General features: G+C 38.8%; 1 protein-coding gene across 1 annotated transcript; it reads left to right on the top strand.

The window, feature by feature from the left end:
* Positions 1-502: 502 nt before the first annotated feature.
* Positions 503-26,225, top strand: bcl11ab (BAF chromatin remodeling complex subunit BCL11A b). The gene is made up of 3 exons (XM_048200249.1): positions 503-918; positions 3,240-3,575; positions 21,810-26,225. Exons 1-3 carry the CDS (start codon positions 864-866, stop codon positions 23,759-23,761), a joined length of 2,343 nt encoding a protein of 780 aa, XP_048056206.1. The 5' UTR covers positions 503-863; the 3' UTR covers positions 23,762-26,225.
* The last annotated feature ends 1,473 nt before the right edge of the window (positions 26,226-27,698 follow it).

Here is a 27,698-nt window from a genome sequence, read left to right as displayed (position 1 = left end):
TATAAATATTTTTTGAAAAGTCTTTATTTCGTTTTTTTTGGTGCAAAAAAGTATTCTTGTCGCTTTATAAATATGTTTTAGTACCTTTATGGACTGTGAGAGTTTGAATGGCTTTGCTCTCAAAAGAGGCCTCACTGAGCCATCGGATTTCATCAACAATATCTTAATTTGTGTTCCGAAGATGAACAAAGGTCTTACGGCTGTAGAACGACATGAGGGTGAGTAATAAATGACATTATTTTCATTTTTGGGTGAACTAACGCTTTAATGTATACTATTTATTATTATATTATATTTCATTATGCCATAAATAAAAATAAAAAAACATGTGACATTTTATTTGAAGAAAGCTAATGAATACAGAAAGGGTAATTTTATGCATGTTTTTTTTTTTTTTTTTGGTTCCCGCATTCAGACCTCCCTCTCTCTCTCTCTCTCTCTCTCTCTCTCTCTCTCTCACTCACTCACTGCCCATTGGCTGTTGAGGTCTATGGTTCACATGCAGCCCATCATTGGTTTTTACGAGTCTCACCCCCTCCCACTCTCAGCCGTCCTCCTCTGTGTTTAGCAGATCCATGTCCATCATCTACCTCTGGACGGTCAAGTTCGCTGGCACGTCACGTCCGCACTTGAACTTGCAGCAGCTCAGGGGGCTTCGCTTACTTTTCCATTCCTGTCTTGTGTTCTTCTCCGAGAAGCCATGAAGCCCAACGCAAGCGTCTTGCCACTACACGCGTCTCTTCTGTACTATTCTCTATAATTCATGTGGGATACCCGATGCATCGCTGAAGAAGATTTTTGCTCTGGACTCTCTGAAGACTCTGGCTCTTCCCAATGTGAGCCCAGCTGAGACCGTGTCCAACATGTCTCGCCGCAAGCAGGGCAAACCCCAGCACTTAAGCAAACGGGAGTTTTCGCGTAAGTTTACAGGGAGTTCTTTTTCTTTCTTGATAGCTCAAATATGTTTCATATAGGCTAAGTTTTAAACTGAGTTCATGAAGATGATGGAACGAAGCGCGTGTTGATGTGTTGCGCTTCGCTATGATTGTCAACGCTTGAAGGTGAAAGTAACGTTAAGGTTAGGCTACATATTTATGTGCATATAGCCTATGTATGTGTGTATATGAGTGTATATAAGTAAATTAAACGTAGCTTTTTAATAATTTAAAAAAATCAGTTAGGAAAATTCACCTCTGAGTTCACATTCCCTTTGGATCTTTTAAAAGCCCAAACTAATTTTTACTAATTTTAGGCTTTAAATTAATACATTTGTGATGTGTATACACTTATTATAGAAACCGTGTAACGTTTGTTTACAAAAACTAAACAAGAGCATCTACGTCTCAGAAAGTGTTTTTCCCCTCAACTTCCTCCTTCGGTTCTTGAAAAACGATTTTAGAGAATTGAAACGGGAATATAGATAACTACGTTTTATTTTATTATTATTATTTAGAGAAAGAAGGTTCGTTAAACATTGAATGGTATACAAACCTGTTTTTATGTATCTATCATGTCAAACCTGTTAAAACCCCCCGGCGAGGCGATCAAAGCACCTCAAGTGTTGCGTGTCAAAACCTTACAAACACATACCATTATAAATTATAAAATGTACATGAACTCCATGTGAAAGTGAATTTTACCCATGATCTAGTAAGGCTTGATTTTTTTACCTGTATTTAATTTGCGTTTGAACGTGTTGTCTGATACTGCATCGTGTGAAACGAGTTGCCGCTAGGGGGCAGAAAATGAACAAATGAAGGTCCATTCAAGATGAGACAGTACTAGGTGAACTTGAACTTGGTCTTATTCAGCCCATCCTTCAATCGGTCCTACTGTTCTATACATTTACAGTTTTTTATTATATAAACATTACTTTAAGTTCTTGCGGGTCAATGGCAAAGGATGTCCAAAATGATAAAAAGGAAATCTGTTAAAGATCTACATGTGCCGTAGAAATATTATCTTTTTATTCATGATGATTTAGTACTTTTTTTTTTTTTTTTTTTAAAGTTCTAGTTAAAAATCAATTTCTCAAAAAAAATTGGTTTTCATTGCTATAAAATGCTACTAAAATATTCCTTGCACCTTGAATACTCAAGGGTATAGAATTTTGGAGTAATTTAATATATCCCGACCAAAAAACAAAACAAAAAAACACCACGTTATTGACCCATGTGTTTTCATTTAAGTCATTGCATTTATCATGTATATACAATGTATACAATGTTAAATCAGATGAAATATTCTCAAAAAATGGAGGATGGTTTAAAAGTGTTAGTGCATTGTGTTGTTTGGAAACTCTCCTGATGTTTCACAAGAGGTTTGAATTACACCTGTTTGTCCAACGCATGATCCGATCTGAGGCTTTGAGTATCTTAAGCGTGCTTTGGAAGAAAAAAAAAAAAGAGGATCGATTAAAATATTGGAGCATGTTTTTAGTCTTCGTCAGAAACTCATATATTGTCGCCCCCACCTTTTGTCCCACGTGACCTGACACAGAATTAGGGTTAACCTACCACCGATGGCAACAATCTCCCTCAGCCCAGTTCAGACGCATGATGTGGTTTTGATTGCTCTTTCATATGTTCTGGCTGTCCTTCTGGGAACTACCCCACATACTCCCCTCAATAGCTAACCTCAGTTCAGAGGATTCCAGCACTTTTAACTAAATGGGTTCCAATCATCTTGCAGTCAAATTAGAATCTATTTTTTGATTCTCTGAGGTGTTGGGTTCATTAAGACGTGAGATTGGCAGGATAATGAACAGGGTCATGCAACTAAAGTGAACAACCCCCTCCTCTTTACTGGGCAACCACTGTTTTTCTCTCCGTCTTTGGTTTCTCATCTTCTCTGCATCTGCCTTTCATTGACTGTCAGTATTCCTCTGATAGAAGTGTCAGCATTTCAATAATGGATAGATATTAATGTCTCCTGGTGCAAATACTATACTGATGCATTGTAGCATTGGAAAACTTCACGAGTATGAATATCATTGTGTCTAAATCAGCATTTATTTATTCTACATCCCTATGACACCTGACTACATATGACATATAACACCTCTAACACTACTGCAGATTTCAACACCTCTTCCATTTATAAGGAAATGAATATAATTATCACTTACGGTATATATATAATTAGCACTTATCAAGTCATTATCAAGTTTCGCTTTGGATATTACAGGACGTTATTCCGCCATCTCTCACACCTCCCTTTCTGCGTTTCTCCTACCGTAGCCGAGCCTGTGACGGCAGATATCCCAGAGGACGGGGAAAGCCACCCCAGATCGGAACCATCCACCCCTAAAGGGGATCAGGACCTCCTCACCTGTGGTCAGTGCCGCTCCAGGTTTCCTTTGGCTGACATCCTGGTGTTCATCGAACACAAACGCAGGCAGTGTCAAGGACGCCTATGCATGGACAAATGTTCAGACCTTCCACCGTCGCCTCCACCCGCAGGCCTGCGGCGAGCCTGCGTCCCTGTGGAGGTGGCAGTTCAAGTTTCACCCCATGGAGAGGAGCATTTAGCCTCCACACCGCATGGATTACGGCCCAAGCAGGAGAATTTAACAGGTAGAGTAACAGATGTTTGCGTTGAAGCGAACCTATGAGAGCGTTCGCAAAGTCGAAACTTCTAATCGGAAGGCCTTGATGAATACCATGTTTCTAATAGCTTGTGGTTTTACAGCCTTCCACTTTCCGTTTATGATTGGTCCTTTTATTTTCAGAAAAAAAGGAACTTGACTGTGTAGTGGACGAAAATAGTGTCCTTGCTGTCAGTATGAATGGACATTCTCTCAGTTCTCTGATGTGGCTTTCGCAGATGTTACTGTGTTTAGTGTGGTTTTCATAAGGTCATATCCTACTCCAGTAAATGTATAGCTGCAGAGTGGTACATTCATACTGATAAAAAAGAAAAGAAAATCATTTTCAGCTGTCCGAGAGGAGATCTGACACAGATTGTTACTGATTCTAGTAATTTTCATACTTACGAGAGAGCGTTTCCCTTTGTGTTAGCCACAGCATATCCAGAAAGAAGAAAAACATGCAGCATATATCTTGATATTATGTTGCAGTGATACATTGAAAGTACGCAAATTGCAAATACAAATTCATTTTTAAGGCTTCCACTTTAAAATAGAACGCTGCTATCAGCTCGGCTTGTGCCAGACAAACTTTTCTGTTTAAATTATGAGGTCACATTGCGATTAAGAGGTTTATTAAAACATCTACACAGCAAAATCTCCAGAGTTAAATCAATTCTGCTCAGAGTACATATGGTCCCTCTCTAAATAGTGTTAAAATAACACTGAATCAGAGTTAAAGTTTATGAGATAATTAAACAGTTAATTATGTGATGATTGTGCATTAGTGATGAACACCTGCTGTTAACAAGCAGAATCACTGAAGAAAAGAGAAACTGACTTCCAGCCACAGCCTTATTAATTGATTAATTATCTCATTAAGTTTAACTCTGCTTCAGTGTTATTTTAACACTATTTAGAGAGGGACCATATGTACTCTGAGCAGAGTTGATTTAACTCTGGGGATTTTACTGTGTACCCATCTTTCTACATTTGATTGCATTAGAAAATATTTTACAGTGTCCTTGTTACATGTTATATGTATAGTAATAACAGTAAATTATGCATAATTACATACAACTAACCCTAAACCAAACCCTAACCCTATAGTAAGAACATGTTCATTAATATTACTGTTATTTACTTAATTGTATGGTAACACTGTAACAAGGACAATCTAAAAAAAAAGTATTTTTTCAATGTATGCCTTGTACTATCTCTCAGGACGTTCAGTGTTAGCCCGTCCCGGTCCAGACAGGTCACACGCTTTCGCCGTTACATGTAAAGCACATGCGTGATCCGTCGCGTCGTGCAAGCAGATGTCCGTCACAACAGATGGAATTCTGTATCGGCTGTAAATGGTGAATCCGTTAAAGGTTCACGCTTGGAGAAATTTGCATGATAAACAATTTAAGATATGCATGTGGACACACCAGCTTTTAATACCCCCCTTAACAACACCCCATCACACCCCCATTTTATTCAAGTCTGAATGCCCCCGAGCGGCCAGACGATGAGTTCAGGCAATAACCCCTTTCTGCAGACCTCCCTCCCCCAGCCCCCTTATCTGCTATCTCTCTGGGGTTATTTTCGTAAGTACATCCATGTGAAGTCATTTTCTCTGAGGCTGATATAGGTGATCCCGTCTCGTATTGTTGTTTAATAAGCGCTGTACCGTCTCCTGGTCCCCACAGACTCTAGAAGCCGCTCTTCATAATGTAAACACAAGGAGAAGAACTTTGATGATGATTTAACTCCAATATTTTATTGCGCAGATCATATTTACATTGCACGTTAACTGCGTGTAACTACTAAATTGCGATGAAATGGACTCTTTCTGTTATGTTATCTGGTGTCTGCTGGTGTTCTTGGCCTTGGTGTCTTGATGTCATTGGCACTGATCCACTATTCTCTTACCGGGGAGAGTTATGGATCATTAGCTGGAACAGAGCAAGTGGAACGGGAGACAGGAAGTTTGGGGATCCTCCAATAGGGCACCATCACTGAGGAACTTTACAGGCTTCTCAGAAAAGATTTTAAAATCTCAGTTTTTTTTTTCTCCTAGACAGCAAAGAGAATAAATGGAGAAGATATAAAAACTTATATTGAAGGCTTCTACTTTTCTCCTGAGAAAAAGACCCTAGTAATCTCATGCACATTTGTCAACATTACTGTTTTAGACAAGATTTTGACAATGTCTCAAACTGCACTCATAGCTGTGTACTCTTTGTTTGTCAAAAATGATCTTTTTGAGCAATAAAGTAGTTTGATGCTACACAGAGGAGAGGTGATATTTCTTATATTAATGTCGTAGAAAAAGTGGCTGATCTGAGCAAAAGCATGTGTGTTTGTGTGTGGTTGGCTGAGTCTGTCTCGACACAACATGACAGCGCGTTTGACTTGGCAAACGCTGCCAAGGGTTCCCTTTCAGTGGGCATATGGCAGGACATTGGCACAGAGCAGACGGGAATGTGTATTGTGGTGAAGTTTATATATTTGTTTGCTGACATGGCATTTCAAGCAATAACAGCAGTGTCCTGCAGTGTGACATGCATACTATTTTACATTATTATTATTTTGCTTGCAGGTTTATGACCTCATTAATTGAGGGACTACATGGAATATACATGGAAAATTAGTACTTTTAAAAATTCACAACACACGACTATTTAACCCTCTGGTGCTCCTTGCGTGGTGGTCAAAAATGGCCAATTTGTTTTTTATTTCAATGAAATGAATGTAGTATATTTTAATTCGATAATGTTTTTTTTTATTTAATATTTTGTATTTTTAGGGGATTATATGGTACTAAATTATATTTATGCAGTAGTTATAATCCATTTGTTCACTTTTTTTGTTCACTTGGCAGATTATTGCAAGTGGGAAAAAAAAATTAAAAGTGAACTTAAAAAAGTTTGTTTTACTCTAAAACTGCGAGAAAATCAAAGCCACAGATCTAAACAAGTTGAGTTCCAAATTTGAGGTTGATATCTCAAAAAATTTGCTTTCAGTAAGATTTTGTTTGGGTGCAGTACCAAACGTTTCCACTAGATGACAATTTGCTTCCCATTTATTTCCTCCAATTGATGGAATGGAGATGGTTAAAGCATGTAAAATACTTTGCGTTATATTAATAAAAATATACAGTGCATTGATACAAATTTTGTTTGCATAGCAGAGCTTGCAGAGCACATGAAAACACATTTATTGTGGACACACATACACATATCTCCATGATGTGTACTGACTGTGTTGTGACACAAACCCCTTTCAGCATGAAGCTATGCAATCATCAGATCTGTCAGAATCATGTGGTATTTTGACTCACCTGTGTGTGTGTGTGTGTGTGTGTGTGTGCGTACAGATGCGTTTGTGTGTGAGTGTGGCCAGCCAGCTGAGCTGTAGACACTTCTATTTAGTGTTTACCTGGGGAATACAAAACTGCCTGCAGCTCTGTGTTGAAATATTATTGGTAATATAAAATATATAGTACAGGTTTTGTACTGTACAAGCTTTATTTTTCACAAAACTCATCAAACATGGGTATAAAGCAGTACAAATTTGTAAACTAGTTATAAGAAATGGGTAAATGAGTTCTTCTAATCATCTATTTGACAATTATATCCTCTTTAGGAAAAGATTTTTTACTTATGGAGTAGATTTATATATGTATATGCGTGTGTGTGTGTGTGTGTGTGTGTGTGTGTGTGTGTGTGTGTGTGTGTGTGTGTGTGGTCTGCAGCTGGTGTGTCTTATCTGTGTTCTATAGAATGAGATAAAGACCCAAGAGGCCCCTCACTGTCTGTGTCTAGGGTCATGGTTCCCTGAAAGTCTCTCGCTCTCTCTCTTGGTGTCTTTCTCCATCTACATTTTATTTTTACTTCTTTATTCATGCTTTTGCATGCAAACTCAATTTCTTTCGGGTCACTTGGTTGCATTGGAGTTGAACGACATCTAGTTTTGCTACACTGAAATGAAACAAATTTCGATGCATGAGGGAAATCAACATTTATACACATCTGTAAAGACACTTAAGACTCTGCTCTTCTGTCTTTGAGCGTTGGACTTTGGAAATGGATACAGACAATGAATAGGAGGGAAAGTAATCATTTAATCATTTATATGTAAAGACATCAGCTGTGTAAAGCACAATGCAAGTAGTTCTGTAAAGAGGCCGATTAATTCTTTTAATTCTTGAGTATTTAATTTTGCTCTTTTATTGCAATAGAAGCACTGAAGTGGAATGTAACAAAATGTTTAGTCTTTTATCTTGGGAAACATTCTCTCTCTCCCTCTTTCTCTCTCTCTCTCTCTGAATCTCACTGATAATATTCTGTGGCTCATTTGAATTTGAAGCACTTCTTTAATCTTCAAAGCCTTGATTGCTTTATGAATATGCATGGTACATGCAGACTTTAGTTCATTACCTTGTTGTAAATTCTAATGACCATTAGTCCCTCTAGGTAATTGCCAATTATTTTGCATATTTGATTAGCCCATTATGAGTTCATTCAGTTGATATGCGTCAGGCGAAGACGGACTGAGTCGCTAGAGAAATAAACAGATCAGAACAGAGCTGTGCACCATTAAATGACTTTTAGAGTCTTTTATTCCAAGTCTCACGGTTTAAAACAGTATTTTTATATAACAATGAACATTGCATAAAATGTAAACAAACATCTACTGGATTCCCATGTAGCAGTCATGAGCCAAAGTCATAAATGATTGATCACTCCAAACAGAATGTAGTTGGATTAGTGCTACATGATGCCTCATAATGGATTATTTAGTGTTTCTAAAACATTAGCAACCGAAAGGAGATTGAGGTAGCTTGTTGATGTAATTTAATTCAATGTGTGCTATGATGAATCTTTCATTTATACATTTGGTCATGATTCCAAGTTCACCATGATAAATTAATTTGAGTTGAATGCACAACTACAATATTTGAATTGGAATTTGAGCGTAAATGCTCTTACAGGGTTAGTTCACCCAAAAAAATGAAATTTCTGTCATTAATTAGTCACCCTCATGTTGTTCCACATCTGTAAGACCTTCGTTCATCTTTGAAACACAAATTAATATATTTTTGATGAAATCTGAGAGGGGTTTTTTTTATCCCCCATAGAAAGCAATGTAATTACCACATTCAAGGTCCAGAAAAGTAGTAAAGACGTCTTTAAAATAGCCAACGTGACTACAGTGGTTCAACCTTAATGTTATAAAATGACAAGAATACTTTTTGTGCGCAAAAACAAAACAAAAATAACGACTTTATTCAACAATTTCATCTCTCCTCCGTCAGTCTCCTATGCTGTTTACGTTGTATAGACAGTGCAGGCTTCCCGGTTATACGTCAGAACGCCGACTCAGTATTGGCAGGCTCCTGCCTGCTCACGTGAACAGCGTTGGCCAATACTGAGTCAGCGTTCTGACGTAGTACACGGAAGCCTGCACTGTCTATATAATGTAAACAGCATAGGAGACTGACAGGGGAGAGATGAAATTGTTGAATGAAGTCATTATTTTTGTTTTGTTTTTGCGCATAAAAAGTAAATTTGTGTTCCGAAGATGAACGAAGGACTTAAGGGTTTGGAACGACATGAGGGTGAGTAATTAATGACAGAATTTTAGTTTTTGGGTGAACTAACCCTTTAACTATGCTACTTCAATTCCATGTTGCACTGCGAAATATGTCAATAGCGCAATTTACGATTCTTTTGGATCAACTTCTGTTCTGACCGCTGAAAAAATATTCAAAATATTAAAATTTGTAGCTAGCTACATGAAGAATAACATGTCTGAATGCCACAGACATTTGAAGTTAACTCTATCGCCCCCTTGAGTTGTGGAGGTCACAGTAATGCAAGGAGACATTAAGTATACATTAATTATGCTGCCGAAACACTTGAATTCGTATACTTGCGTGAAGTATTTCAGGAATATACCTTTAAGTTCATTCCTTCACTGTTACCCCAGTGTAAGGGTTATTTTGGCACTCACAGTACATTTAAGAAATCAGCACCTGTGTTTAATTTTCATGTATTTTCACTGCAGCTGGCGCTACCTTTATCTGCCCCATCACAGGTGCTGGCTCTCCTCCTGAGCCTGACTTAACCCTGTGTCTATGTCATGGGGTGTGAGAAGAGGCCGGCAGGGAGGCCGACGTGGACACAATGGGGGGATTGTGCTCAGGGCGGGGGCTCGGAGGCTGAGGCAGCCCTGGCTGTGGCCAAACAGGTCCGGCCAGACAGCATGATAGATGGCTTTGTTTAAGGGTCCCGGGGTGGGGCCTGAACTTGAGGCACTTTGTTTATCCTGAATAGAGCAGGGGGGAAGATGCCGGAATGATCTATGTCTCACTAGCTGAAGAGCTTTAGAGGGAAGGAGACAGGAACGAAGAGAAACATCCACAAATAAGTGACCAAAAGAACTCAGGAAACCAGAGAGACAGAAAGAGAAATTCAGTCATTTACTCACCTGCAAGTCCGACTGATTTTCTTCCATGAAACTAAAATATAGACGTTTTTATAGATGAATATTTATGCTACTCTCTTCCATACGTACAGTGGATGGTGACCAAAACAAAAAAGCATAAAAATTGTCCATACGAATAATCCATATGATAACTTTCTGCATGTACCAAACCCGTCTGACTGAATTTCTTCCATGAAACACAAATATAGACGTTCTGATGAATTCGTTCACGCTGCTCTCTTCCATACTTTGAAAGTTAATGGTGACCTATACTCAAAATAAAAAAGCACAATACAAGTATCATAAAAATAGTCCATATGAATCATTAATATGATGAGGAACAGACCAAAATTGAAGTTATTTAGGCTACTAAAAATGTTGTCCTCACAACCACGGTCACCATTCACTATTCTATCGCATGTTCGTTGTTTATTACAGCTTGAACAATCTGCAATAAATATCTCCTTTTATGTTCTATGAAAAACTAAAGTCATGGAGGTTTTGTTTGTATCTTTAGATGAACTATTGCTCTAAAAAAGTGACAGATAGAGAGAAGGAATGAGATAAAGGAAAAGAAAGTGGCTGAAGGAGAGCACTGCTAGCTGAGCATGTGTTCTTTAGGTTAACGCAGGGTCAAGTCGAGAACTGCTGGAGGGGGAAGGGCCGTCCTCTCACCCTGATGGTGGCTGTCCATTTCTAGATCAACTTGGCTGAGCTCCAGGTCTTTTAAATCTGACAAGACGTCATGCGCACACACATATGCAGCCCTCATACCTGCTGTCTGTATATCAAATGCCATTGGTTTGTTTTTGTTTTTTTTCTGGGCCGACAGCAAAAAGAGGTGCTGACTTTTAGACTGGTTCAAACCGGTTGGCTGGCCTTGTCTTCACTTGCGTGCCTGTGTTCAAGACAATTCACAAAACACATGCGTACACAGAAGAAAGAATACCTGAATGAAGCTCTTTTGAGAGTGCAGGACAATGAAAAGCAGGATAGTTGAGAGATATACATTGTGAATTGAATATGATGGGTGTCATGAAACCGCTCATTTGTGTATGGAGGCGAAACATGATAAATGCAACACGGACAAGTTCATTTGAAGTGTGAAAATCACACATTTGTGAAAATATCTGTTTCGCATAGAGATGGATAAATATGTTTCTTTGCATGCTCTTCACTTGTCTATCAGTTGACCCGCACATTTGCATATGTATTTATGCAGATTTTTGAGGGGGCTCTCACACACAGCAGGGGTCTCCAAGTGTCACGGTTTCTCAGTGTGAATTTGTGCGTCTTTGTGTTTGGTTCTGTTGGGTATGTCTATGTGTGTGTGTGTAAATGCGCTAGAGTATGTCGGTCTGTTTTCTCAATCTATCTGTTTTCTCGATCTTTCTGTTGATGTCTCTTTTTACACGTTCTCTATTTCATTATGTGTGTGTATATGTGTGCCATACTGCATTTTTGACTTCTCAAAGTGGGCCGCAACTTCCAGATGGTGTTCTGTAGCTTTGTTTGGTAAGTGAATACTTGAGCTGTGGACGGCCTATCAATATCCCCTCTGAATGTGGAGAGACTGGCTATATTCACAATGTTCTCTTTTTACAGCCATTTATGCATAGTTTTAGTTTTTCCACATCTCTGTTTCTTTCAGACGTGATATATTTTTGCAAAAGTGTGGGTTAAACTAGCCAAGGCCATCCATATCAAGATGGAGGTCACTCAGATGTGTTCTCCTTGTCCATTGACTTCTTCCTCAATTCTAAAGAGCTCAGGAAACAGCCACTATGCTGGGGAAATAGTTTGACCTTTCACTGTTACTGCTGATCCCTGACAGAACTGCAACTATGGAATTACTTTTCTGAAATCATTGAGACAAAAATTGAAAAAGTTCCTTGAGTTTTCCTGTTGAAGCACATACATACAATCTTGGCATTCAGCTGAGATGTCATGGCCTTATGTTAAAGGAACAGTTCACAAAATCTTGTCACTGTCATGTTGTTCCAAAGTCAAATGACTTTTTCTTTATTAAACACTAAGTTAGAAGTTAGGAAGAATGTTCACACTGAGAGTTCACACTCTTTCTCTACAACAAAAGCATACAGTACAGTGACCAAATCCAAAAAGCAAGCATCATAAAAACAGAATAATTACTGTGTTCAACTGAACAATTCTGCATATATATATATGCAGGTCAAATGAGATTTCAGAGTTATCAGAAGGAAATGTTATCAGTGAACAGACTTAAATTTTGGTCTATCGCACTAAATTATCATTTACTTCAGAAGACTTGGAATAATGCATGAATGGACTTAACGGTCGATTTTTTGGACACTATAATTATATATATATATATATATATATATATATATATACATATATATATATTTTTTTTTAAGAAAAAATGAAACAATGACATTAATTTAAGTTTAATTTTTTCTTTTTTTTAATTATCGGCAGACACATTTTTATGCTTGGCCATTAAATGTCATAAGCGGGATTTTCATTTTTGGCAGCACAGAGAGCTTTTTTGAAAATGCCTATCTTAGTTTATTATTAAATTATTGTTAATAAATAAATTGAATTATTGATTATTAAATTGGATTATTGAATCAAGAAGTTGCTGTCTAAATATACTTGACAGTTTATTTTACAGTTCTTTTTTTTTGTTTTCAAATTAATTCATTTTCAAATTATTGTCTAATTATTTTAGTTAATGTTGTTTTTCAAATATTATATCAATTGCAACAATTGGTGTGCTTGTGTTATTTACTATCTTTAAAAAGCATGATATCAGCATCGGCCATCAAAAAATCTATATCGGCTGCTCACTAACTGTACCTTTCACTATATAGAAAATAGCAGCATGAACATTCATTAAAACATCTCATTTTGCGTTTTATAATTCTTTACTTACGTTTAGTCCATGGTTTAATGCCCTTCTTTCTTATTTGCCTTTGACATCCCTTCCTTTCATTCGTTAGCTCTGACAAACATGAAATACAGTGTCCAGAAGAGCTATCTGTCTAGCCAGGGAGCAGATGTCCCATCGTGGGCCTGAAGCGTCTCACCCCGTCAGCTGTCAGCGGCCTGAAACAATCTTTGAGCTGAGAGAGAGCGCCGGTCCAATTAAAGAGGTTAATTTGCTTTAGCACTTATCTGTCCATCGATGTATTTCTCTCTATATCAGCCTCTTCTACTCTTCTCACACCAGTCTTTCATTCTTTTGACTGTTTGCTCTTCTCTCCCTTTCTTTCATTATACCTCTCATACTATCCCATCTTAGACCCCTTGTCTTATAGTCTCTTTCTTTTCACTGTCTTCTCGTCCCTCTTTCTGTTGTTTGTTTGCCTCTCTTGCATTTGAACAACACACCGTGGTGACATTACGGCTGTAACAAATTGAGCACTTGTAGAATGCAGGCATGAAACAGTCACAAAGCTTCCATTCAGCGTCTTACTGACTGAACATAAAGGCCCATGACAGTTTAAGTGGCGTGTTCAGTTTGCATGTGAAAGCATGTCTACTGAAGTTTATGGCAAGAAAGCGGTTTTGATGAGAAGGTTGAAACAATGCATGTGTGTGAAAAACAGACGGACAGTGTTACACGCTTTCATCATGGGGAAAATCTGTCAAATCATTTAACGGTATAGTATAAATGTGTTGTTGTCATTCGTATATCGGTTCACTTTATTTGGCATGCGATGTTTGTGTGCCTACATGTAGTCTCTTGTAGCTGTGCTTGTGCCTATCATCTGGGAAAGAACCTTTCAGTGCAGTAACCAGACAATGTCTTAAGAGCCATTCAGAAGGGTTGGTGCATTTAAAAATCCAAAATCTGTCCAAATCTAAACTCTGATCCCCCGTGCGCCCATTGGTCCTGTCATGTCATTATCATGGATGAGAATGGATCATCTCCTCTGTCCCCTGCCCTGCTCCGTGAACCCCTGCCCTCCAAGCCTGTCAGAGTGAACTATCGCAGACAGACACACACAGAGACACTGTCACATGCACAAAGACACATATAAACCCAGAGGCCCATCACACTGAGAGGACAGATGCCCTCGTTGTGGTGTTGAGCCTTCTCAGGATTTTCCTGTCATGTATTAAGAGGCAGAAGACTTCATGTGAGTACACATGTGGAAAAGACGCTTTGCAAAGAAAATCAATTGTAAAAGAAAATTCTAGCAACTAAAATTTTGAGGGCCTCGTTTTGGCAATTCTTTTTTTTTTTTTTTTTTTTTTGTCTATTTTACTTTGTCCTGGAACAATCTCCCCAACAAAACTATGTTAGTATACTGATAGTTTCAGATGGTTAGGCCATAGTGCTTTGATATTTGGCCTCTTCCAAAGGAACCTCAAACTAAAAAAGTATTTAAATTTGAAATTATCATGAATATATGAAAAGAATCAAACTTAAAATTTAAAAAAACTTGATGAAATGTATTATATAACATTATAATATAATAATTATAATAAAATAATACAAGCATAGTCTATATATAAAAATACAACCCCCCAATAACTGTTGTTTTTAATTGAACATAACATTTAATTGACAATTCTTGAAACTTCTGAAGACACAAAATGAACTGTGGTAAATATAATAGTAATACTTATAATAAAAAAGTTTGAAAACAGTCAGCTTTGTCATAATTACAGCAGAAATACTGGAAATAGCTTATATTGGGGAGCCTTCAAATCTTGTGTTGGACAACTGGGGGCTTTTGAGTCAAAAAGGTTGAAAACCACTGCTTCAAGGGACTTCCAAGAATACCATGCCCACAGAACCACGGTAATACCATAATCTACTGTATCTAAGGTAAATTAAGCTATAAATGCCATATTAGAAGCTGAAATTAACATCTATATATCTAAATCCATGTGCACCATGTTTAAAGAGCCCTTGAAATGTCTTTACAAGCACATGTGTTGACATTTCCTATTGAAACAGAAAGTTGGGACAAAACACAGAAGTCCCACTTTTAAAATAATACTCCAGTGGCTTTTAGTTTACATTAAAGCCGCATTTCCACCGAAATTACCCTGAACAATTGTTCCAGGAACTTTTTCCCCCTAGACCTGTTGCTGTCTGTGTTTCCATCATGGTCTAAAGTACCATGAAGATTCTGCAAATTAGTCGTAGGACTGCGCGCGACTTTCCAGTTCCCGCTGGATTTCGTCCTCCGCATATAAGCTTAATAAATCCTGAATCTCGTCGTCAGTCCATCTGTCATATTTTTTTAAACTCCATTGTTGATTCAAATAGCAAACATCTCTTAATGGACGCACTGCATAAATAAAATGCTGCGTGGAGTCAACCAATCAAAATGCTGCGTGAACTCAATCAATCAGCATGTTCAGCGCCCAAGTCCCACCCCCGAAAGATCCTGAACTTTGAAAAGCGTGCAGGGACTTTCTGAGGGATACATTTTTACCGGGAACTTCATTTAGACCACGGTCCCTGCGGTCGAAACACACCGAGTACCACCCCAGAGTCCCTAGTTCCTGGGGAAAGTTCCTGCGGTGGAAACGGGGCTTACATCTGTGAATTATGATTTGCTCCTTGTTATTGCTAGTCATATAACTCAAACAGCATGCCGCTAGCGACTTCAAGGACATGGGTTCGACTCCAAGGGAATGCATGAACCAATAAACCTTAAAGGCAATGTAAGTCGCTTTGAATAAAAGCATCTGCTAAATGCTAAAATCTAAAATGTAGCAGAAAGGATATTCTCATTCTAGAGTACCTTTGATATGACAAAAATTTTGCATTTTTAGCAAGATGAGTCATCAATATTTGTGGTCCAAAAGACAAGAGAGATTTTAAATGCATATAACTCCTTAGTTTGTCAACTTTTTGGAGCACGTTCGCATAATAATGACTTCAAAGCTAACACACATGGACTTAATACAACAAAATTCCAATTATGATTTCATGAGGTCTTTAAGCGCTGTATGTATTTTCCCTTAAAATACGTGCTAGCCAACAAGCTGATGAATGTCTGTTGTGCCGCTCTGTCAAATACTCTTCCGCTTGGCTCCACCACTCACTGAGTTGTGACCCTTGACCTCAGCGGGGCCGTGTATGTGTACGGTCTTGCCAGCGCCTCCCTGGAATGTCTGAATTTAAGGACTCTTCTAGTGCGTAGCTAGAGATGGTGTGCTGTCCTACAGCTGCCTGAGTATAAATCCTGCTGTCACCAGAAGGCCAAAGCTCTCCCCTTCTTTTGCTTGTTGTTTCTATCACTCTCTTCCACTTTTCACTCAGTCACACTACTTTAGTTAACCGCACAAGTGTCTCAAAACAGAAATCTGTGCCTCCTGCTCTGTGGTGAATAAGGAAGCTTTTGTGCCTTTGATTTAACGTCTTCAGAGCTCATTCACGGCCGCCGAAAGCGTTGTACGTGACCACACACACAGATGAAACACTCCTACTCTTAAACTGGAAAAAGCAGACAACTGGTTCACCCTGTACTTCATGAGGTTAAAAAAATGTTGTTGACATCCGTTTACATCAGCTAGAAGACCTGGTGAAAACAGCCCCCTCTCTGCAACCTCTGACCTGCTACAGTCTCTCGAAAGTATGTACTGTATAAGAGCTGTGATCTACAAGGCTCCAGACAGGTTTCTGGCAAGAGCACACAGGTAACATTCCAACTCCGTTCGAAATTCCTGAGCTGTAGGTTGTTAAAAAGGTGATTTATCTGTTGCTAGGTTAATTAATTTTCTGTCGTTGCGATTGAAATGTGATAGCCCTGACAGATACGATTCTTCTGCCATCTGCCTCAGTCTTTCATGACAACACCAAGCTGCAACATTGTAGATGATTAAAAATCATTCTTATAAGCAGTTTCGCTCAAACAACGTCCATCCACAAAGCATTTTGATTAACTTGTAACCCTTGTATTTTCGGTGGCTAATTCAAATGAATTTGTACAATCTCATTCGTACATTTTCGTATGATCTTCTTACGCTCCAGTTAGGGTGGACTTTCATGCATGCTTTTTGGTAAAAAATGCAAGTTTCCGTACAAATTACATTGTACGAATTTATACAGAATCGCCATCTCATAAAATAGTTTTCTCATGAGATCAGGTTGGTCATAACCAGCCATGACCACATTAAGCTATAATTGTTTCATATTGCTCTGCAGTTCTCTTTTTGAAAAAGTGAGGACAGTTGAATTACTTGTCGTAGGAAACCCCATGTTGCACCTGGTTGGGACAAGGCATTTGTTTCAGAATTTACTGGCTATTTTTTACCAGGCTCCTCATTGATGCTCAGAAAGCAGTGGCGTTTTGCAGAACTCTCCCATCTGCTATCATACCGCGATGCAGATCAGAACATATGTATCCAATTAAGTAGCAAAGCAGAGAGCTGGAATCCAGCTTGATGTCAGACAGATGAAGAATTGGGGTGAGTGTGGCCTGTCTTAGCCAAGTGATCGGTGCATCCATCTTATGTACGCTTATTAATGGTAAATGTTATGTTTCAGGTTGTTCAGCATGTGTTAGCACCATTGTATTTGAGTTGATGTTTGGAAAGGTAGTAATACCATGTCTGCTTGAGTGCAACAGCTGCTTTTGGCTTTCATAGCCCCTCTTTCTCAAACGTCACCTCCTGTAGCTAATGTCAAAATCAGTTACATTAACATGGCTTTTTGGCTTAACCTGTTAACTTCAGCTTCAGCTTAACCTTTAGCTTATAAATGAGGTGTGCCGCTAGCATCAGCAAATGGCACTGCAAGAATAAAACTTCATCCGTCACCCATTGGGTGGACAAATAGGTAGACTAACAATCTCAAACTCACACTAGTGGTTGAGATAGCAAAATGCAATAGCAATTTGGAGGAATCAAACTATAAGTGACTTCCATAGTTGTTTTTGTAAATTAAGTCGGAATAACAGAAATCAAACTATTTAATTCTAGCTTGACTTACTACATCACTTGTGCCCAAGATGCGCCAGATGGGAAGCCTTAAATATTGACCCCGTGGCTGTAATGTGAATTGGGAACACTGGTCTTTTTGTACTGGTCCCAGTACCAGAGCTCTGCCTGAGGGGTGCTTCCTGAATGAGCCCTCTGACTAGGCCTGACTATCACATGCCCATTTAAGCTTGTAGTCCTCTCATGGATCAGGAGAATGCAAAGAAAGGAACAGAGAAGAGACAGGATGACTTGAAATAATCTTTGTTGAGCAGTGTGGAAATGTTGGCATGGTGGTAAGGTTTGGAGCTATACTGGACCCCTCATTGTACACTATTCATCAGTGCAGAAGGCCAGCTGTGTTAATGGAATTTCTGGAACTCTTTACAGCAACAGTTCTAAATAAACCCACTCAAAGTTAGTGTCAACGACAACAGCAGATATTTAATTCTTAATGTATACAGTTGTGTGGAACAGGATTTTGGACCAATGACATTTCATAATGGACAGAGATACTCAGCACAATGCAATCGACAAAAAGGTCCTATGGTCGTCCTGATTAGACAAAAACTCAGAACTTCTTCACTGCTTTATCATGCTATGCCTGGTTGGGATGCACTTGCTGGTTACAGTTTTAGCAAAACTATTTCTCAGTGGTGATTGAAAATAATCTGTAATACAATAATTTTTAAAATGTAAAGCATAAATTTAAGGGCGTTACAGCAAATTTTACTATTATGTTGATGTATAAATACTTTTCTTTCAACTGAAAGAAAAATGTGAAAGTCATGGGAATAATGGCACAATAAAAAAACTTTCATGGTTCTTAAAACAGGAAATTTCATTTACTATTTTACAGCAGCTTTGAACGTGGCTCAATCAGTCAGATTTTAAAGTCAGAGCTAACCATTTTCCACTAGATTATTGCTTGTAGATGGTTGCTGGAGTCAGAGTCAAACTGTCTCAACCTCACTTTCCTTTCTTCTCTGGTCTTCTATCTTCAGTGTTTGCTCTGTCTGTGGGACAGTCTTTTGTGCTAACAAACCTTCCACCTCTGCCCTGTGCAGACTAGTCCAGTTCATCTTTCCCAATGGCATCCTCTTTCTTTTTCTCAGACTTTCACCTCCCCCAGTCGAACCCTCCACCCCTCTGTGGGCTTTAAACCGCTATCCCCTTCACCTCTCCGTCTGGTCAACTCCTTTTTGTCTGTCTGCCTCTTTAATGTGCGTTGCTAAGGTGACTGCTGACCCATTGCTTGTCGCTCTAAGAGAGGCCCCATTCCAAGATGGCTACCCTCCTCAACCCTCTCAGACGCTGCAGTGGGGGGTAGGGTGTGTGACCAGTGCTGGTATTGAGAACACTGGAAATTAAACACTTGGGCCAACACATGTTTATGGGCACTGACAAGAATATACCAGCTGTCTGATGAGCGCATTCTTTCTTGTGGCCAAATATGGTTTTCTCACCTTGTCCCTGGAGTATCCATATGGTGTTTGGAGCATTTCATTACATTGATTTGAATATGAGAATAATCATGTCTAGATTAAACTAGGGTCAGGTGTGAGGGCACAGATGCTTGAGTGAAGTGTAATTATTTTCTGGCAAATTATGCGTAATTGTAGCCTCATCGCCTCTGTGATCCTTAAATAGTAAATCTTGAATGTGTTTTCACGATGTCAGATGTTCTGATCTGGGCCCTTTAAGTACAAAGTTCAAGTCTTTGGTTTCACATTGATGCTTATCTGTGTGTATTCAGGAAAAGGACTGTATATTAAAGGGTCTGAGTATATGGGCTATTACTTGCATGTGGTACTCTGGGATTCAGGCATATCTGATGTAACCTAAAGTGCAACTCATTACACATGTCAGATCTTCAAACAGATATTGGATAATATATTGAATGTTGGTCATTTGCTCTGATCAGTTCAAACACAGCTCATAGGTATCATATAGAAAATAAGCCTTGTACAAAAAATGTGTAAACAACTAAAAAGATTAAAAACTTAAAAAGACTACAAAATTCAAACCGATAGGCGTTTGTCAAAGTCTTATGTTACTCAAAAGGAAAAAAAAGTTAGAAGTATGATTGCTCTCCAAATAAGACTTGTAGAGTAATAAAAATGTCCTGCACGCCACTCTGTCCTTGAAGTGTTTGTATTGGTCAAATAGGTTTTTGTCTGTGGTCAGGCGCTCAGTGCAACACAATGAGTCTGACCAGGACAAAGAGAGAATAACCAAGAGACAAAGTTGCTCCAAGCTTGTTGTTTGATATGAATGGAATTATATAATACTAAAAATAACATAAAAATGCCTAGACATCTTTGATTTGTCCTAGAAGATGTTTCAAGCAGACAGTTATTTTCTATCCTTTTCTTAAAATCTCAAATGCCTACAAAACCGTTCTGTCATACCTCCCCTCACCTTTTAGCATATCACTAAGAAAATGGGATTGTCGGCTATGTGCTGAGAGGAACAAGGTTGAAAGTAATCAATAAGTCGCCCTCTCAGACAAGGCCACCAAGTAATAGCTGCTCTTGGTGAGGTGGGTGTTTTAAATGTCAGCGACGCAGGATGATTATATGTCTAAGGAGAACACTTCCCTTATTTTAGGCTGTTTTCACACTTGGTTTGATTGCTTGGTCCGAACTTGAGAACTTGATTTCCGCTACCTTCCCCCCTGCCCTGCACTTCTTTCACATTGTATTTTGGGGCACCACTGTATTTGTCTTGTTGGATTTACCACTAACCTTACACAGAATGAAAAGGCTTTTTATTTTCATCTGCTGAAAATGCATTGCAAGATTAGTAGTTCATTGTTCCACAGATCATCTTTTGAAGTGGATTTGGGTGGTACACACCTGAGTTGAAACCTTTTTTTTTTTTTACATCAACAAACCAAACTAACTTACATCTAAGATGGAATGAGCTTGGATCTCTGCCAAAAGTTCCCTTGAGCAAGCTGTTAAAAGACAGGAATTAGCATATAGATATTGTGTAATTTTGTAAGAAATCTACAGTGCTGATGATGTGAAACATATGTATTTTTAAATATTCAAATAAGCATTGGCCTTCTCATATGATTCATGTGATAATGATATTTGATTTAAGTGGAGTAAGCATGAGAATAAGCAGGCAAGTAGTATCCTTTTTATGATGGAAAATATCCAGAGGAGGTCAAACCCCACACAGGTGGCAGCAATTAACTGCAATTTTTGCAGATTGTAATGATCCATAATTTACCAGCCTCTTCTTGCATCTCTTATGCAATAAAAAGTGTTTTGATTGGGTACAGGTTTTTTGTTCTCTCTGGCCTTTGTGTCAGATATCTCAGAGACAGGCGAGGCAGTTGATATTTGAAATGATGTTCGAGCATAAACTGAACTCCCTTCCATTTTCAGCAGGTTGAGTTTTACAGTTGTGATTTATCATGTCAAAATGTTAAGGCAAGAACATAATTGTATAAATAATAACAATGTAAAACATTTCTGAAAACATTAATCATATTATGACCTGTTAAGCAGCATGCATTTGGATGATGGAGGTAGTGGCTAAAGCTCTAGGTTATAAAGTGAAAGTTCACTGGTTTGAGCTCCACAAGAAACAAGCCATGAGCTGTCACTATTGTGCCCCTGAGAAAGGTACCTAGACACTGATTGCTTCAAAGGGATTGTCCTTGAAATAAGTGTGCTGGTAAATGTGTCTGATCAATTTGTACTTTCTTGCTGCCTTTCTATGGTGAATTCTTACTGAGCCTTTGTTATGGAAGAGGAACATTTCCTAAATGGACAACTGACTTTTTCCATCTGCTTTTGTCTTGCAGAAAAAGATGAGCCCAGCAGCTACACTTGCACAACTTGTAAGCAGCCCTTCAGCACTGCTTGGTTCCTACTACAGCATGCCCAGAATACTCATGGTTTCCGAATATATCTGGAGAGCGAACCTGGAAGTCCGTTAACTCCACGAGTGGCCTCTGCTCCAGGCATGGGTGGTGACTGTGCCTCACAGCCACCGCTGCATGCAGCCCACCTTGCAGACAGCAGTCCCTATAGCCTGATGAGGATAGCCAACAGAGATGGGTCCTCGGTTCCTAGGGAAGGCCGATATCCCAGGACACCTCCACTCTTTAGTCCCCCACCACGGCATCACATGAGCCCAGATGATCTGGCTTTGGCCCCCCACCACCCAAGCGCCTTTGACAGGGTACTGCGTCTTAATTCAGTACCCTTGGACTCCCCATCTATGGACTTCTCGAGACGACTACGGGAACTTGCAGGCAACTCTGCTGGCTCCTCTCCACCCATGTCGCCCAACAGGCCTAGCCCTATGCAAAGGCTGCTGCAGCCATTCCAGCCAGGGGCATCTCATTCTCCTTCTGGACCTCATTCAACACCCACTCAACAAACACCAACCATGCCAACTGTGAAGGCAAAGTCTTGTGAGTTTTGTGGAAAGTCTTTTAAGTTCCAGAGCAACTTAATTGTCCATAGGCGCAGTCATACTGGAGAGAAACCTTACAAGTGCCACCTCTGCAACCATGCCTGCACTCAGGCCAGCAAGTTGAAACGCCACATGAAGACTCATCGGCACAAATCCTCCTCCACTACCTCCAAATCTGATGATGGCCTTTCAACTGCCAGTTCACCTGAGCCAGGCACAAGTGATTTGCTAAGCAGTGCCACCAATGCTCTCAAATCTGTGGTGGCAAAGTTTAAAAGTGAGAACAATGGTATAATCCCAGAAAATGGACAGGAGGAAGATGACGAAGATGAAGAGGAAGAGGAGGAGGAGGAGGAGGAGGAGGATGAAGAAGGGGAGGAAGAGGAGGAGGAGGAGGAAGAGGAGGAGGAGGAGGAGGAGAATGAGAGTGAGATCGGTGAGAGGAATGATATAAAATTTAGCTTGAGCCTAGAAGGTGCACGTCACCATGAGAACAATAGACAGCGACACAACAAAAGTGTGGAGGGAATTCAGGACTATCGAGATGCCCTAAAACTTTACAAACGAGGGGACCACAGATCAGCTAGTGAGACAGGTTGTGACGATTCCCCAAAAGAGTCTGATCAAGTCAACGAGGGATTTGGACCCATTGTAAATGGAACAGCCTACCCAAACGATGACCTCTCGAGAAAACTTCTTGCCAGAAGTCCAGGATCTGACAGCCCTCTCTACAAACGCATCAAAGTGGAAAAAGACCTTGATCTTCCAACTCCTACAATACCCAACTCAGAAAACGTGTACTCACAGTGGCTGGCTGGATATGCTGCATCACGCCAGCTCAAGGATCCTCTCCTCAACTTTGGGGACTCAAGACAATCACCTTTCGCCACCTCTTCAGAGCACTCCTCGGAGAATGGAAGTCTCAGGTTCTCCACTCCCCCTGGAGAGTTGGATGGAGGGACGGCCTCTGGGCGCAGTGGCACTGGAAGTAGGGCCAGTACACCCCACCTTCAAACTGGTCGACCCAGCTCCAAGGATGGTCGGCGTAGTGACACATGTGAGTTTTGTGGCAAGGTCTTCAAAAACTGCAGCAACTTGACAGTGCATCGCCGCAGCCACACTGGCGAGAGGCCATACAAGTGTGAGCTTTGTAGCTATGCCTGTGCTCAGAGCAGCAAGCTAACACGGCACATGAAGACGCATGGACAGACAGGCAAGGACGTTTACAAATGTGAGATATGCCACATGCCTTTTAGCGTCTACAGCACTCTGGAGAAGCACATGAAAAAATGGCACAACGATCAGCCCTTAAGCATTGAAATTAAAACAGAGTAAATTTTATGATGTCTTTCGCAGTCCTAGAAAAATATTTAAAGCACAGCTGAGAATTTGTTAAAATGACGCAAGACTCTGAGCCTCTCTAATGTGCAATAACTTAATGTTTTGTACTTCTTTTCTTACTGGTTGGCATGTTTCGTGTGTTAGCTTGATTGATAAGGATTAGCTGTGTTGCTGTTGTTACTGTCTTTTATCAAACAGGACATTTCATGCTGCAAACAATTAATTTTTACATATCATACCTAGCTGTATTTTGTCATTTAAGCCTGTAATCTTTTGACTACCTACATTCACACTGGGGTTTACACTGTTCACTAGGGGTATAGACAAACTGTAGGGTTACCAACGAAAGTCTGAGCGGTAACATTTTACTAAAATACTAAAAAAGTTAGAATTTTTATTGTTGCTTGTGAAAAAAGAGTGCCTTGGGTGTTTTAAGCATCTGTGGTTTCTGCCATTTGCCATAAGCCTGGGGATATTGTTCAATGCAAAATTAGGTCTTGCATCAAGTACCTATTGTGAATTTGCTAAATGCAGGAATCCAGCATATGTTCTTGTGTATATCATTTACTAGTATAACATGTTGTGTTCCTTTAAGTATGATTTTTTTGTTGGCATCTTTATGCCTTTTGGCTTGGTGAGATTTTATCTTGTGTTTTGGTATCAAACAGACAGGTATAATAGTAAGTTTTCTTTTAACATAGGGTCTCAATGTTTCTTTGGGGTTTCTATGAAGGTTTTTTAGAAAGTAGCCCTGAAAATGTGTTTTACTCAGTAGATAGCCAGTTTATTGGACTATACTGATACATTTCTATTTGGTGCATGGAACAAAAAGTTATTATGTAAATATGTCCATTTTTATAAAAATTAATTTCTTGACAGGGTCATTCATGAAAACTTAACGTACAGTCCCTGAATAAGCTGTTAAAGAGTTGGCGGGATTGAAAATCCTTTGAATTTTGAATTAAGCTCAGATTGGCTAGAAATAGAAGTAGTTTACCAAGACCAGCTATGATGGAGCAATGCAGGAGCGTATTTCAGGACATTTACACATTATTGGATGAAAGTCTGAATACTTTAGTTAACTTGCTTGCCAGTACTTCCACGATGTTTTCGTTTATCCAACACTCTTCAGTTTCTAAAGCTATGTACTGTATATACCCCTGTTTATTAGTAAAGCACTTAGCCACGTTCACATATTTTGTGCCCGTCGAGTTGACATTCAGACTTTTTATTCTCTACATTATCCCATAGTGAATTTTATGAATAGCACTTGCCACTCAGCCTAAAACTCTGTATCTGTCCTGCTAATCTACGGGCAGGTGGTTGAGTATAAAACAAAACTGCTCTCCAATGGCACAAAAACCTGCACTGTTCAATTTTTTTTCCTGTTTACAAGAGACACTCAAGAGATATTTCCTCTCATATGAACAACTTAATGAGGTGTCAACATATTATGTGAAATAGAGTTAGATTAGAAATCTTGGTCAGCGAAAAGGACTTAAAAGAAGCTTAAAAAGGAAACAATTAAAAAGAAGACTGTTCATTTAGAAGCTAGACTTTAAACTGGAACAGTGTAAGTATGTTTATCTCAGTGAATATACTCCAAACCCGCTGCTTCAACAGCCATTTTTTATCATATGTTTTAAAATGAATTAATGATTAAATGTTTCGGGGGTTTCTTTTTATAATACTTTGGTGTTTTTAACAGGAAATTAATTTAAAGTGTTTCATTTTTTTGCCGCTCATCTTCATTTCTTGGTGGGTTACAATGTACTATGTAAATACTAAATGTTATGTGAATTTCTTTTTCTTTTTTTCTTTTCTTTTTTTCGCTTTGGCATACACAGTTCTTCAGGATGCATTATAATGAGATTGTAGGAGTATGTTTGACATTTTATAGGGCTGACTTATGGTCTGTCAAAAGCTATTGTGACACACTTCAGTTTGCCATGTCAATGTGTATAGAGGATCTGGATTTAATTGTTCATCAAGAGTAGTCAAGATAGTATTTATATAGAGACTAGAATTCCAGACTGTTCCGTGTTCACTTTAAAGGTACAAAAATACCTGTAGTTGAGCTCAGCATGCTGCCACCATTTTTCTTTTCTCCTTAACTTGGCAGGATAATATAGTGTGAATCGTTTTAATGTATGGATCTTGAAAATGAGTTTCTAAGAAAAAAAAGCTATGTGGGGGTTACACAGATAAAAGGCTATACAATGGTCTGTTGACGCAATCCTCTTTGAAATAACACACTGATGAGGAACAGGTGCTTTTATGATCTCTGGCCTTTGGATATGCAGTAAAGTTTCATTGTTAGTGGGTTTTCCTCTTTATTTTGAACTGTCCCTGTCTCCCCCACAACCTGAAACATTCCAGTCATCTTTGAAAGAATGGATGTCTTATGCAATGAATCAAGAGTCAATAAATACATTTAAAATGCATTTTGAAAATACAACTGTACAGTTTGTCTTGGTTTGTTTTATTAATGTCCAGACCCACCTAGAATCTACGGCCACAGAACTTCCACAAAGTTGGATTGTCTGTCATATGTAATGTTCTACACCTTCCCAATGCACGTTTCTTTATTAAATATTTCACCTAATTTGATTATGCTTTTTGCTACCAATATAAGTGTGTAGTTCCCTCAGCTCCGTTTAACACATTTGACCAAATTTAAATCAATTTTGCAAAATCTTCCCCAAAAAATCAGTGCAGAAAATTAAAAAAAAAAAATCAGTTATTAGTTATTCTTTTCCTTTTAACTATGGTTCAGCTTACGTTCAGCTACATAAATGTCTAATTTGATTCATTTTCTTATCATTTTTTATTTAAGTGGTTATTGACCGTCAGTGTTATTTTAGTATTATTTATATACGATTATAGTATTTATTCATATTTGGATATTTTGATAATCAGCTTTTATTTTTTATATTTTTAGTTTAGGTTTTAATAATTTTGTTATGTGTTTTGTCATATGTATTTTGGAACTTCAACTTCAGAACTTAAGCCAACATTTCTAATAGGTTTTTTTTTTCTTGAAAAAAAAAAGAGTTTATTGTTCTAATATTTTAGATCATTTTATTTCAATTGCTGAAATTATTTTAATAGTTTTAGTTAACAATAACAACACTATCAACCATTAAGACATTCACATAACACTGATCTAGATTAACTTTTAAAAGTGTGAATAAACACATAAAAGGAAACATTCTTCAAGTTACTTCCAGTTACTATACAAACTGCTTTTTGTATTTAATTGAGAATCGCTAGTGCCTTTATTCTACGCCGCTGCCCACATGTGTGTGGATGTGTACACATGAGTATTAACACCAGGTGTGTTTGCTTTGGAAAACCCAGACGAAAAGACGGAAGTTGGCTGCTTTATCTTTTGTCTCAGGCTTTGTGTGGTCATTTGGGTGTCTGTTTTATAACTTTAACAGCATCTTTTTTTCTTTCATTTTTTGCACTCTTTGCTTTTCCTTTGTGGACTGACACCAACGTGACAAAGTAATCTCTCTCTCTCTCTCTGTCTCTTTATCTATCTCTCTGCCCTTGCTTCAGCTCTTTATGTTTACTGACCTAAGGGTGATTAAAGTCCAGCCTTAGAAAAGGATCCAGCTTTTTAAACTGTTGACAGTTGAGATAAAAGCCCTTAAGACTTGGGGATGGGCAGTATGGGTTGTGGCATGTTTGTGTGTATGTGTTTTACGGGGCTTAAGAGCCGAGTCTGCTTTCTGCTCCCCTCTCCCAAGTTCAATGTCAAAGGGTGAACAATGGCAGGTCACAGGGATCCTGGACCCAAACAGAGCGTGCATAGCCTGCATACTTTTCCCATAGCAGGTCCTGACCTCTGCTCTCTGCCTCTTTCCCTCCCTAAAGAATATATTTTCAGGCTCTCAGGGAAGATCTGTCTCATAAAAGAATTGCT

The sequence above is a fragment of the Megalobrama amblycephala genome, linkage group LG8 (genome assembly GCF_018812025.1).
Source record: "Megalobrama amblycephala isolate DHTTF-2021 linkage group LG8, ASM1881202v1, whole genome shotgun sequence".
NCBI classification, from domain to species: Eukaryota; Metazoa; Chordata; class Actinopteri; order Cypriniformes; family Xenocyprididae; genus Megalobrama; species Megalobrama amblycephala.
The sequence above is the reverse complement of the archived record's forward strand: the minus strand, read 5'-3'. Positions and strand labels throughout refer to the sequence as shown.

Bases quoted from the DNA above. Each gene is read 5' to 3' on its own strand.
- bcl11ab (XM_048200249.1), top strand. From the start codon at position 864: ATGTCTCGCCGCAAGCAGGGCAAACCCCAGCACTTAAGCAAACGGGAG. The intron at 919-3,239 runs GTAAGTTTACAG...CTCCTACCGTAG, and splicing joins AAGCAAACGGGAGTTTTCGC to CCGAGCCTGTGACGGCAGAT. The intron at 3,576-21,809 runs GTAGAGTAACAG...TTTGTCTTGCAG, and splicing joins CAAGCAGGAGAATTTAACAG to AAAAAGATGAGCCCAGCAGC.